This window comes from Bombina bombina, chromosome 1 (assembly GCF_027579735.1).
Source record: "Bombina bombina isolate aBomBom1 chromosome 1, aBomBom1.pri, whole genome shotgun sequence".
Classification (NCBI taxonomy): domain Eukaryota; kingdom Metazoa; phylum Chordata; class Amphibia; order Anura; family Bombinatoridae; genus Bombina; species Bombina bombina.
Genome location: NC_069499.1, coordinates 472,836,500 through 472,850,211, shown reverse-complemented (window position 1 = coordinate 472,850,211; position 13,712 = coordinate 472,836,500). Strand labels below are relative to the sequence as shown.

General features: G+C 38.0%; 2 protein-coding genes across 2 annotated transcripts in view; both read left to right on the top strand.

Moving 5' to 3' along the window:
* PDE11A (phosphodiesterase 11A) overlaps nucleotides 1–13,712 on the top strand; it is a 1,463,629-nt gene that overhangs the window by 38,044 nt on the left and 1,411,873 nt on the right. The window lies entirely within an intron of this gene.
* On the top strand, nucleotides 10,831–12,329 carry LOC128645476 (methionine aminopeptidase 2-like). The gene is given in 1 exon segment (XM_053698496.1): nucleotides 10,831–12,329. A coding segment is annotated over 1 exon segment (1,440 nt). The 5' UTR covers nucleotides 10,831–10,874; the 3' UTR covers nucleotides 12,315–12,329.

The window sequence follows — 13,712 nt, the reverse complement described above, 5'->3', positions numbered from 1 at the left end:
GTTTATCTAGGTAAGCTCAGAAGCAGCAAAGAACCTATGTTCTAGCTGGTGATTGGTGGCTGCATATATATACCGATTGTCATTGGCTCACCCATGTGCTCAGTTAGAAACCAGTAGTGCACTACTGCTCCTTCAACAAATGATGCCAAGAGAATTAAGCAAATTTGATAATAGAAATAAATTGGTAAGTTGTGTAAAATTGTATGTTCTACCTAAATCATGAAAAAAACTTTTTGTGTTTCATGACCCTTTAAGCAAGGGTATTTTTAAAGTGTCAGTAAACCTCAAAAATAATGTTATATAATTCTGCATATAGTGCAGAATTATATAACATTATATTAGTGTTATCGTTATAAAACCTTATATTCCCTTCAAATTTTTTTAAAATATGACAGTTTTTCAGACCCGCTCTCTGTACTCTTCTGAGTGGGTCTGTTTTTATTACACAGCACATCGGGCCAGCTGTATAGTCACAGCCCGGCTGACCGCGCCATAACACTAAGAGCAGCTTGCTCTTGCTCTGTCTGACAGCAGGAGCGAGCTGTACTTAGGGGCCCATTTATCAAAGGGCTTGCGGACCTGATCCGACACTGCGGATCAGGTCCGCAAGACCTCGCTAAATGCGGAGAGCAATACGCTCTCCACATTTAACATTGCACCAGCAGCTCACAAGAGCTGCTGGTGCAACGCCGCCCCCTGCTGACTCGCGGCCAATCGGCCGCCAGCAGGGAGCTGTCAATCAACCCGATCGTATTCGATCGGGTTGATTTCCGGTGATTCCTGTCCGCCTGCTCAGAGCAGGCGGACAGGGTTATGGAGCAGCGGTCTTTAGACCGCTGCTTCATAACTTGTGTTTCTGGCGAGTCTGAAGACTCGCCAGAAACACGGCCATTCAAGCTCCGTTCGGAGCTTGATAAATGGGCCTGCTTGTGTTATGGCACGGTCGGGCCGGGCTGTGACTATACAGCTGGCTAGATGCGCTGTGTAATAAAAACAGACCCGCTCAGAAGAGCACAGAGAGCGGGACTGAAAAACTGTCATATTTTAAAAAAATTCAAAGGGAATATAAGGTTTTATAACGATAACACTATGTGCAGAATTATATAACATTATTTTTGAGGTTTACTGTCCCTTTAACATATTGGAATATGTTTCCTTGCATTGCTATAATAAAAATTTTTTTTAGAAAAAATGCTACTACTAAAAATAAAAAAAATTATATATATATATATATATATATATATATATATATATATATATATATATATATATATATATATATACACACACACAGAGACGCCTAAAGGGACAGTCAAGTCCAAAAAAAACTTTCATGTTTCAAATAGGGCATATCATTTTAAACAACTTTCCATTTTACCTTTATAACCAATTTTGTTTTGTTCTCTTGGTATTCTTAACTGAAAGCTAAACCTAGGAAGGCTCATATGATAATTTCTAAGCCCTTAAAGGCCGCCTTTTTTACATGCTTTTTTATTTGCTTCTTACAACAGGGGAGAACTAGTTCATGTTAGTCATATAGATAACTATCAACCAGATTACGAGTTTGTGTTATGAGTGGCTCGCTAATAACTTGCAAGTTATTTCCACCGCTCACCTTTAATAGCACTGCTATTACAGGTTTACAAAAACCCGGCGTTTGGCGGGCGATATTGCAGCGTTGTGCTCCATACCACATACAAATACCAGCGCTGCTTTGAGCTGCTTTGACGTGCTCGTGCACAATTTCCCCATAGACATCAATGGGAAGAGCCGGCTAAAAAAGCCTAACACCTGCAATGACTGAGCGTAAAACTCCATAACACAGCCCCATTGATGTCTATTAGGAAAGAAAATGTATGTTTAAACCTAACACCCTAACATAAACCCAGAGTCTAAACACCCCTAATCTGCCACCCCCGACATCGCCGACACCTACATTACACTTATTAACCCCTAATCTGCTGCCCCCAATGTTGCTGCCACCTGCATACATTTATTAACCCCTAATCTGTTTCAATCAGCCAGTAGAATGCAAGCTCAATCCTATTGGCTGATTGGATCAGCTAATATGATTGAAACTTAATCCTATTGGCTGATTGCATCAGCCAATATGATTTTTTACCCTTTAATTCCGATTGGCTGATAGAATTCTATCAGCCAATCTGAATTCAAGGGACGCCATCTTGGATGATGTCCCTTTAAGGGATGGCTGGGACCGTATAAAGAGGATGCTCCGCACTGGATGTCTTGAAGATGGAGCCATTCCACGTCAGAAGGATGAAGATAGAAGATGCCGTCTGGATGAAGACTTCTGCCCGCCTGGAGGACGACTTCTTGCCGCTTGGATGAAGACTTTTCCCGGCTGGATGAGGATGGATGTCCGGTCTTCCAAAACTGTAAGTGGATCTTCGGGGGTTAGTGTTAGGTTTTATTAAGGGTTTATTGGATGGGTTTTATTTTTAACTTATGGTTTGGGCAATGTAAAAGAGCTGAATGCCCTTTTAAGGGCAATGACCATCCAAATGTCCTTTTCAGGGCAATGGGTAGCTTAGGTTTTTTAGGTAGGTTTTTATTGGGGGGGGGTAGTTGTGTGGGTGGTGGGTTTTACTGTTGGGGGGTTATTTGTATTTTTATTTACAGGTAAAAGAGCTGATTTCTTTGGGGCAAGTTTAGTTTAGGCTAGGGGTTTTATTATTTTGGGGGCTTATATATTTTGATAGGGCTATTAGTTGTAATTAGTTTAAATATTTGATACTTTATTTTTTATTTTGTGTGTTTTTTTTGTAATTTAGTTAAAGGGACATTGAACCCAATTTTTTTCTTGTGTGATTCAGATAGAGCATGCAATTTAAGCAACTTTCTAATTTACTGCTATTATCAAATTTTCTTCATTCTCTTGGTATGTTTATTTGAAAAGCAAGAATGTAAGCTTAGATGCCGGCCCATTTTTAGTGAACAATCTGGGTTGTCCTTTCTGATTGGACAGCACCAATAAACAAGTGCTGTCCATTGTTCTGAACCAACAATTTGCTGGCTCCTTAGCTTAGATGCCTTCTTTTTCAAATAAAGATAGCAAGAGAACGAAGAAAAATGGATAATAGGAGTAAATTAGAAAGTTGCTTAAAATTGCATGCTCTATCTGAACCATGAAAGAAAAAAAATTGGGTTCAGTGTCCCTTTAATTGTATTTCATTAATGTAATTTATTTAATTTTAGCGTAATATTAGATTTTAGTGTAAGGCAGGTTAGGTTTTATTTCACAGGTAAATTTGTATTTATTTTTACTAGGTAGTTAGTAAATAGTTAATAACTATTTACTAACTTATAAACCTAGTTAAAATAAATACAAACTTACCTGTGAAATAAAAATAAAACATAAGCTATATACAATATACTATTAGTTATTTTGTAGCTATCTTAAGTTTTATTTTACAGGTAAGTATTTATTTAGTTTTAAATAGGAATACTTTAGGTATTAATTGTAATTTTTAATTGGAATTATTTTAATTATGTTAAAGTTAGTAGGTGTTAGGGTTAGGGTTACGTTAGGGTTAGACTTAGGGTTAGGTTTAGGGGTTAATAACTTTAGTATAGTGGCGGTGACATTTGGGGTAGCAGATTAGGGGTTAATAAGTGTAGTTAGGTGGCAGCGATTTTGGGGGCAGCAGATTAGGAGTTAATAACAGTAATGTAGGTTGCAGCGATGTTAGGGACATCAGATTAGGGGTTAATAGGTGTATGTAGGGGGTGTCGACATTGGGGGCAGCAGATTGGGGTTCATGATATTTAACTAGTGTTTGCGATGCAGGAGTGCGGCGGTTTAGGGGTTAATATGTTTATTATAGTGGCAGCGATGTCCGGAGCAGCAGATTAGGGGTTAATAATTTTATTTTAGTGTTTGCGATGCGGGAGGGCCTCGGTTTAGGGGTTAATAGGTAGTTTATGGGTGTTAGTGTACTTTGTAACACTTTAGTTATGATTTTTATGGTACAGCTTTGTAACGTAAAACTCATAACTACTGACTTTCAGGTGGTGGTACAGATCTTTTCGTTATAGGCTGTACCGCTCACTTTTTGTCCGGACAGGCAAACTCGTAGTATCGGCGCTATGGAAGTCCCATACTGGTCTGAGGTACATTAGTGATTAACCTTCCCCCCTGCAGCACTTGATCTAGCCATTAGTTTTTGCTCCATACCTACATGGATTTACATGGGCCGGCCCTTTTGTATGTCATTTATTTTTGATTTATGTCTTGATGTTGCCACAATATTTTGTTTTGGTTTATATCTATATCCCTTTGTATAGTTGGATCTAGCCTGGTCTGGGGCCACTGGCTGCACAATAAAACCTCCTTTTCACTAAGTGAATTTCTACAAGTGTTTTGTTAATTCTTTCAAAAGAGTGCTGTATTCCCAGTCTTTCAAAAATGTCATTATTTTATGTCATTTCTCTTCTTAATTATTTTTGTCAATAATACTAAATGGGTCTGCACCAATATTGTTACTATTAAAGGAGAAATTTTTCCTAAATTCAAAAAGTGTTTGAGTACACTCATCACTTTCAACACTTGGCTTTTTGCAATTTTTTCCATCCACTCACAACTACAAAAAAAAAATATATATATATATATATATATATATATTTATGGATTTCCCTGTCCCCCAGAACAAAAGGTTGCTTGCTAACTAATTTAACTGATTCAGTACCATGCTGTTTGTTTGATTTACCCTTTGCTGGTTTAAGGGATGCAAAGTCTTGTTACCCTTAACCGCATAGCTGGAGTCTCAAAAGGCTGCATTCAAACTCTGGACAGTGAAATATGTTTTTATTATAAAAGAGGAGATAAAATGTGTTGTAAATGGCGATTAAGTAGTTGAGTAGTGTTAAATACTTCATAATCATGCAACTATGTGCCGTACATGTGACCCTTTGGGTGCATGTAGTGAACAGTACATCCACAATTTGTATTTTGTGTTTGTTGATTTTGTAATTCTGCTGTATTTAATGGTCTTTAAATTTGATGTGAACTTTAAGGAAAAGAGGAATATCTCCTGTTAATGGATACATAACAGAATAATAGAATAATAGAGCTAATTTGTTGATTAAAAAACATAATTGCTTTATTCATCCAGATCAAGTTGGTTTAAAATATAATAGAGAGGGTCCAGGTAATACTAAGAGATTGATAAATATTTTTCTTGAGTCTACTGATTGATGTCAGCCTTTCTTGGTGATCTCTCTTGGCGCAGAGCAGGAGTTTGATTGAGTTTGCTGGGAAAAAAGGAGTTTTTTAAAGCATTTAAGTATCCACCCAAATGGACCAGGGTGGTCATGGCCTTTTACTCAGGCTATGCCCATTGTTATATTAATCTCTTTGGAGATCGATACCCATTTAAATGGCCGTCACCCTCTCTTAAACATCTTGGTATTGACCCCTCTAATAATATTGCTAAGGGGATCTAAGATAATTATCTGCCCCTTTTACAACAACTTAGGAGTAGGTGGGATTTCTACTCTATCTCATGATTCGTAAGGATTGCTGCCCTCAAAATGAGCTTCTTACCCAAACTTACTTATATTTTTAGGTGTTTACTGCGTCTACTCCCCAAACACTTACTTTTGTAATTTCAGAGCCTCATGACTGGGTACAGATGGTGAGGTGGGCGCTCAAGAATTGCGCATAGAATCTTACAATATGCTTCTGAAAACGAGGGTGTTGCAATCCCATGTGTCTTTAGGTATTATGAGGCTGATATGTTGATGCATGTCTCTCAATGGAGAGTTTTACACCATATTAGTAGATTGCACGAGATAGAACAAGCATCCCTACCTTCTCATATATCATTAGCCAATCTTATCTGGATCCCTTATCATTGTCACTGGGAGTTAGGCATTTATAACATTATTATTAAAGAGTGTCTCCATTTATAGGATTGCATCAGGCCCTATTCATCATTAAAATATACACAAAAAGGTAAAGGCACCTGTAGTCACTATAGGTCACAAACGCACACAATGCTTGTAAATACTCAGTTAAGAGGAAACTTCTTTATGCTGGATTCGGACTAAAGGTTGAATGTCCGCTTCTTCACCACTCACCTCTAAAAACAGTTAGCTGGTTTCGGGTGCTTGGGTGCTCGGTTTTGCAAGAAAATGCATAAATGAACTTCCCAGGGTTACGGAGCTACTTCACACTAAATATCAAAAGATCACTTTACCTTTCTCGGAATAGATCTTTTAGTGACTCACCATGCTCCATTGCCCTTCATGTTGCAAAAGTTCTCAGTGTCTGACGTCATCCTCACGCACCGCTTGTATCCTGTCTCTCTCTGAAACTGTAAGAGGTGAGTGGACCGGTGCAAGCAGGGGTACCATCCGGAATAAGCCGTGCAAGCCTTGGTTACAAAGTCAATACATCCATAAAAAAATCACAGGTGCACTGGAATCCGGTAGGACAAACGTAGTAAACTTTATTCAAAGAATTCTTTAAAATTGCATTACAAGATTGCAAAATAGAAACATATCCCAAGGATAGGTGAGTGGTGTGTGTTCCACTCCAAGGACTGCTTATGCTGACGCGTTTTGGCTCTAGTGGCCGTAATCGTAGCTGCAGTCACTTGCTCCAATTGACCTTAAGTACTCAATGGAGCCAGCTAATAGGTTAAAACAATGTCCACCTCCCAATTACTTTCAGCGGAACACACACACATATTAAAAAGGCTAATACGTATCAAAACAAAGCTAAAGCTGTCATATTGGTACATAAAGATTACTATAACAAATCAGATCATACCATATCATTCTCTAGCTTAATTAGCTCTTTAACTCACTTTTGTGAAGAGTAAACGATTGATCACTGTAGTGATAAGACCCTTAATACAAAAAATCTCATTGGAAGAAATAATGTGTAACATAATGATTTTTGACATAATAATTTCCTCAGTTGTCATACAAAAGTTAAGGTAAAAGTGTTGCCCTATTAATGTGAAAACATATATACAGACTAAACCCTCATCTCAGTATTCAAATACTCAAGTATTCAGTACAATGCAAAATGCCAACAAACAAGCGAATGAAAGTATTTACAAAAATGATCCTAACCGTGGGCGACATTCAAATGTATTACCAATACAGATAAAGACAAGAGGAATTAACCTGATAAATATGATAAATATGATAAATATTGCATCATAAAGTGAGAGATGGAAGGGGAAGTATGAATATGTCATATAGTAAATAAACAACTTTATGAGTTAATAAATACATGTATACATAAATTGATAATAAATCAATAAATAAATAAATACATAGGTTAACAAGAAATTGACATTCCTGTACCTAGTCTATTTAAATAAAATAAAACAACTGTAACGGATCTCTGAACGCATCCTCAATGTGAACAATACTAGATATTAACGATTTTCATTAAATGAAAAAAAACTATTGTTGTTATTATTATTGTTGATATGTATAGGAAGACATTAATAACTGGATACACAGGCCCAGAACCGCTATTCCCAAAAGTTTATAATATCATATTTGGAATTCAATCCATATGGGACTCTTGTTCTGAGCCTGTGTATCCAGAATGCTTCCCTCTTTGCCAGTAACTTCCCCTTTCACCACCTCTTGGTTTGCACTTTACCAGCTCTATTATGGTCCACCTGAGGAACCGTGCACTACCCCCATGTGCCTGTTTGAAATGCTCTATCAGTGGTGTAGTTAATCTCCCCACTTTTATGTTGGTTAGATGCTCCCTTATCCTTTCTCTGATCTCTCTTGTTGTGAGACCTGTATATTGTAACCCACATTCAATGCAGGTGAGTAGGTATATAACATAACATGATCCACAATTTAAACAGGAAAAATGTTTAAATTTCTCCCCTTTTGCAGTACTAGTAAAACCATCTCCTTGCTGTAAAAAACACACAAGCGGTACATTGTGAATAACTGCATTTGTAAGTACCCTTACATCTAAGCCAGGATGAGGTATTTGAGAGTTCAGTTTTGAGTTGTGTCGGTGCTAGTATATTACCTAGACTCCTACCCTTCCTGAAAGCATATCTACATCCTTTCGGTATTACATTAGTTAAACCATCTTTCGCTTTGAGCATAGAAAAATGCTTCCTTACAATGTTACAGATTTGGTGGTATTGTTTACTATATTCTGTTATGAAAGATACACCTTCAAACCTGTCATTGCTTACATTCTTAGGTTTGAACAATTCCTTTCTGTTAACATTTGCAATTTTCTCTCTAGAGGCTTTGATCTCACTCCTTTTATAGCCCCTCTTGAGGAGTCTCTCCTCCAGCTCCAGAGCCTGTCTTTCATATTCTGCATCCTGTGTGCAATTTCTCCTTATTCTTATAAATTGTCCATTTAGGACAGATTTAAAGACTCTCTTTGGATGACTGCTCTGGGCATGGAGGAGAGTGTTCCCCGCAATGGGTTTTCTATATACCCTTGTGACTACTCCTGCTTCATGTATGCCTGACATATTTAAATCCAGATAGTTTATGCTATCTTTGTTAAATTCATAAGTGAACTTAATACCTATGTCATTTTCATTTAGGGTCTCGACAAAGGCAGCCGCCTCTGTCTCATTGCCTTCCCAGATGACCAAAAGGTCATCTATGTACCTTTTTGTAATATATAATCCTCTCTTTCCAACGTCCAACACCTGTATAGATGTGGGACAGCTCCCAACAACCCATGTACAGGTTGGCGTAAGAGGGGGCAAACTTGGCCCCCATAGCTGTCCCACATCTCTGCAGGTAATGGACGCCTTCAAAGACAAACATATTATGAGTCAGAATAAATGTTGTCACCTCTAAGATATAATCACAGAAACCCTGCTCATAATCCGAAAATCTTTCCAAACAATAGGCCAGATCCTCCAAACCCTTACTGTGGGGGATGGACGAATACAAAGAAGTGACATCAATTGTGAGCCACCCATATCCATCTTATTTCTTCCATCTCCACAAGTAATTGTTTGGTGTCACAAAGGTAAATAGGCAACCCTTTCACCATTGGTTGTAAAATTTCATCAAGCCACTTTGATAATGGTTCTATCATAGAGCCAATACCACTGATTATAGGTCTGCCTCTAACCTCCACCAAGGATTTATGGACCTTGGACAGAAAGTTAAAAATAGGAATGATTGGACTATCCACTATAAGAAATTGGCTCGTCTGATTATCTATATAACCTGCTTCACATCCCTCATCCACGAGATGGGTTATCTCTTGTTTACATCTAGATGAGGGATTGAAGTCAAGTGTGTGATACTGGTCTGGGTCAGTGAGTTGGCGCAATGCCTCTTGGACAAAAAAATCCCTGTCCATCACTACCACTGACCCGCCCTTATCAGCTGAACGGATAACCAGTGTTTTGTTTTCTTGAAGACCTTTTAACGTAGTCAATTCCTGTTTCAAGAGATTAAAGTGTTGCTTTTCCTGTACTGAATATGCTAACTTAGTCAAATCATATTCTACAAGTTTTTGAAAATTCTCCAGAATATTGCCACGTATGTGAATGGGATAAAATTTTGAGACACCTTTCAGAGAAGGACCTTTATCCCTCTCGTTGTGATCTAAAGAGTAATTCTCTGTTGCCCTATTCATCATTAGCCCTGTATCCCTTCCCTGTACTCTCTCTTAAAGTGAAGGTAAACTTTGATGAATGAAAGCCAGTTTTTAAAAAATACTGTTAAAAACATGGGCATTTTCATTCATCAAAGTTTAGAAAGCAGCCGTTTTGATTTAAAACTTACCTTTGTTTTTTTCACAGCCAAAGTAGCTTCCCCCACCCGGAGATCCTCTCACACGTCATCAATGACTAATCCAGCTTCCTCCAATCACGGTATGGCCTCAGGCAATGACTCCCCTGGGGGGAAAGCCGTGATTGGAGGAAGCCGGATTAGTCATTGCTGACGTGTGAAGAGAGGTGGGGAAGCTTCTCTGGCTGTGAAAAAACAAAGGTAAGTTTTTAATCAAAATGACTGCTTTCTAAACTTTGATGAATGAAAGTGCCCCTGTTTTTAATAGTATTTTTAAAAAACGGCTTTCATTCATCAAAGTTTACCTTCACTTTAAAGGGACATTGAACCACATTTTTTCTTTTGTGATTCAGATAGAGCATGCAATTTTAAGCAACTTTCTAATTTGCTCCTATTATCAAATTTTCTTCATTCTCTTGGTATCTTTATTTGAAAAGCAAGAATATAAGTTTAGATGCTGGCCCATTTTTGATGAACAACCTGGGTTGTTCTTGCTGATTGGTGGATAAATTCACCCACCCAAAAAAAAAGCTGTCCAGTGTCCTAAACCAACAAATTGTCTGGCTCCTAAGCTTAGATGCCATCTTTTTCAAATAAAGATAGCAAGAGAACGAATAAAAATTTAAAATAGGAGTAAATTAAAAAGTTTATTAAAATTGCATGCTCTATCTGAATCACGAAAGAAAAAAATTGGGTTCAGTGTCCCTTTAATGATCTTCTGAAGGGTCTTCCAGATTCACATCTACTGTCATGGCAGAACTTGGGGATTGCTTCTGTAACTGTTTTAAAGAAAGCATTAACTATTCTAGAATGGTTACTACTCACTATGGTATTGCTTTCTCTCCTGTTGCTGCAATTCTCTTTAAAGCCGTGTTCCTATTTTTACCCTTGAAATGTTATAGTTATTGTTATTTGTAATATTTATTTCTGGCCCAGGTATAGGACTAGTTGGAGTTCTGTTCCTATTCAAATATTAAGATGTATTTACACATAAAAATATAATCAGGCACGATCTCCTCTTCACTCCTCCCATATGATAGAGTCGACCCTAGTAGGGCCTGCTTGGCTGCTTTGCCTCTCTCTTTGGTAACATGGCGGGTGTTGTGCTGTTACAGGAGACTCCGGTGCTGGAGGTGGTGAACGGTGAGAACCATGTAAACGGGGAGTTAGAGGGAGAGGAGGTGCCATGCGGAGAGAATGCTGCCGGAAAAAAGAAGAAGAGGAAAAAGAAGAAGAATAAAACTGGTCTAGAAGCTGAAAAAGAACAAGGAGTTTCAGACCCTTCTGTTGATGATGTAATAAAACAGCTGGACTCTCAAACACTTGAAAGCAAGGAAAAGGATGAAGATGATGATGAGGCAGACGGGGAAGGAGAAGGAGCTGCTGGGAAGAAGAAAAAGAAAAAGAAGAAGAAGAAAGGCCCCAAATCTCAAACTGATCCACCTTCCATTCCAATTTGTGATCTGTATCCAAGTGGAGTTTTTCCTAAAGGACAGGAGTGCGAGTACCCAGCAACACAAGATGGACGTTCTGCTGCTTGGAGAACAACACATGATGAAAAGAAGGCTTTGGATCAAGCTAGTGAAGAAATTTGGACTGATTTTAGACAAGCTGCAGATGCTCACAGACAAGTGAGGAAATATGTCATGAGCTGGATAAAACCTGGCATGCCCATGATTGAAATATGTGAAAAGCTTGAGGACTGTTCCCGCAAGCTGATTAAAGAAAACAAACTGTATGCTGGTCTTACATTCCCTACAGGATGTTCTTCGAATAACTGTGCAGCTCACTACACTCCAAATGCTGGAGACCCAACAGTTTTGCAATATGACGATGTGTGCAAAATTGACTTTGGAACACACATCAATGGTCGGATCATTGATTGTGCTTTTACAGTCACATTCAATACAAAGTATGATAAGTTACTTGAAGCTGTCAAAGATGCTACAAACACTGGGATAAAGTGTTCAGGTATCGATGTGCGCCTGTGTGATGTTGGAGAAGCAATTCAAGAAGTTATGGAATCCTATGAGGTTGATATTGATGGCAAAACATACCAAGTGAAACCAATTCGCAATCTGAATGGCCATTCCATTGGGCCCTATAGAATACATGCTGGTAAAACTGTTCCAATTGTGAAAGGAGAAGCCACCAGAATGGAGGAAGGAGAGGTGTATGCAATAGAGACATTTGGCAGTAAAGGAAAGGGAGTGGTTCATGATGACATGGAGTGTTCCCATTACATGAAGAACTTTGATGTTGGGCATGTGCCAATAAGACTTCCAAGAGCTAAACACTTGCTGAATGTTATCAATGAAAACTTTGGCACTCTTGCATTCTGCCGCAGATGGCTGGACAGGCTTGGTGAGAGTAAATATCTTATGGCACTGAAGAACCTGTGTGACTTGGGTATAGTAGATCCGTACCCTCCTCTCTGTGACATCAAAGGTTCATATACAGCACAGTTTTAGCACACTATTTTATTGCGCCCCACTTGCAAAGAAGTTGTGAGTAGAGGAGATGACTATTAAAGATCATCCAGAATGCAATGCTCTCTAAATACTGCTTCAGTCGAAGGCTCTTGTTAAAGGGTAATTTGGAACCTGTTTCTCTTTACAGTGGACATATGTAATATATTCTACATTTGGAACTGGTAAAATAATAATCTGATTAAAGGAAAAGCTTTACTAACAGTCTGGCAGGGATAACGTTCAGACCTTTAAAAATAAATAAAACAAATGTTTTGTTTGTTAAGCTGTTATCTTGAGTTTTGGTTCAGGGGAATGTGTGTTGGTTGAAATTTAAGTTTGAAAAGAGTTGCATTTAATGTATGAGGCTTTTCAAGTATTTATATTCACCTATTGAAAGTTTCTTAAACTTTATTTCAACTTTGAATAATATTGCATTTTAATTCCCTGAAACAATTTTGTAAAAAGAATAAAGTTACATTTTCAAATCTGAAAAAAATAAAAAATAAAATATAATCAGGCACATATCTCCACAATTCCAACTAGGCCTATGCCTAGAGCAGCACTAAATATTACATAAAAAAATAATATATATATACAGTGGATATAAAAAGTCTACACACCCCTGTTAAAATGTCAGGCTTCTGTGATGTAAAAAAAATGAGACAATTTCATTTCAGAACTTTTTCCACCTTTAATGTGACCTATAAACTGTACAACTCAATTTTCCCTTTTAGGTAAAGGGGAAAAAAAAACTAAAATAATATGGTTGCATAAGTGTGAACACCCTTAAACTAATAGTTTATTGAAGCACCTTTTGATTTTATTACAGCACTCAGTCTTTTTGGGTATGATTTTTCCAGCATGGCACATCTTGACTTGGCAAGATTTGCCCACTCTTCTTTGCAAAAACACTCTAAATCTGTCAGAAACCGAGGGCATTTCCTGTGCACAGCCCTCTTCAGATCACCCCACAGATTTGGAATTGGATTCAGGTCTGGGCTGTGGCTGGGCCATCCTAAACCTTTAATCTTCTTCTGGTGAAGCCATTCCTTTGTTGATTTGGATGTATTCTTTGGGTCGTTGTCATGCTGAAAGATGAAGTTCCTCTTCATGTTCAGCTTTCTAGCAGAAGCCTGAAGGTTTTGTGCCAATATTGAATGGTATTTGGAAATGTTCATTATTCCCTCTACCTTGACTAAGGCCCCAGTTCCAGCTGAAGAAAAACAGCCTCAAAGCATGATGCTACCACCACCATGCTTCACTGTGGGTATGGTGTTCTTTTGGTGATATGCAGTGTTGTTTTTGCGCCAAACATATCTTTTGGAATTATGGCCAAAAAGTTCAACTTTGGTTTCATCAGATCAGAACACCTTTTGCAACACGCTTTTGGGAAACTTCAGATGTGTTTTTGCAAAATTTAGCCAGGCTTGGATGTTTTTTTTTTTTAAGAAAAGGCTT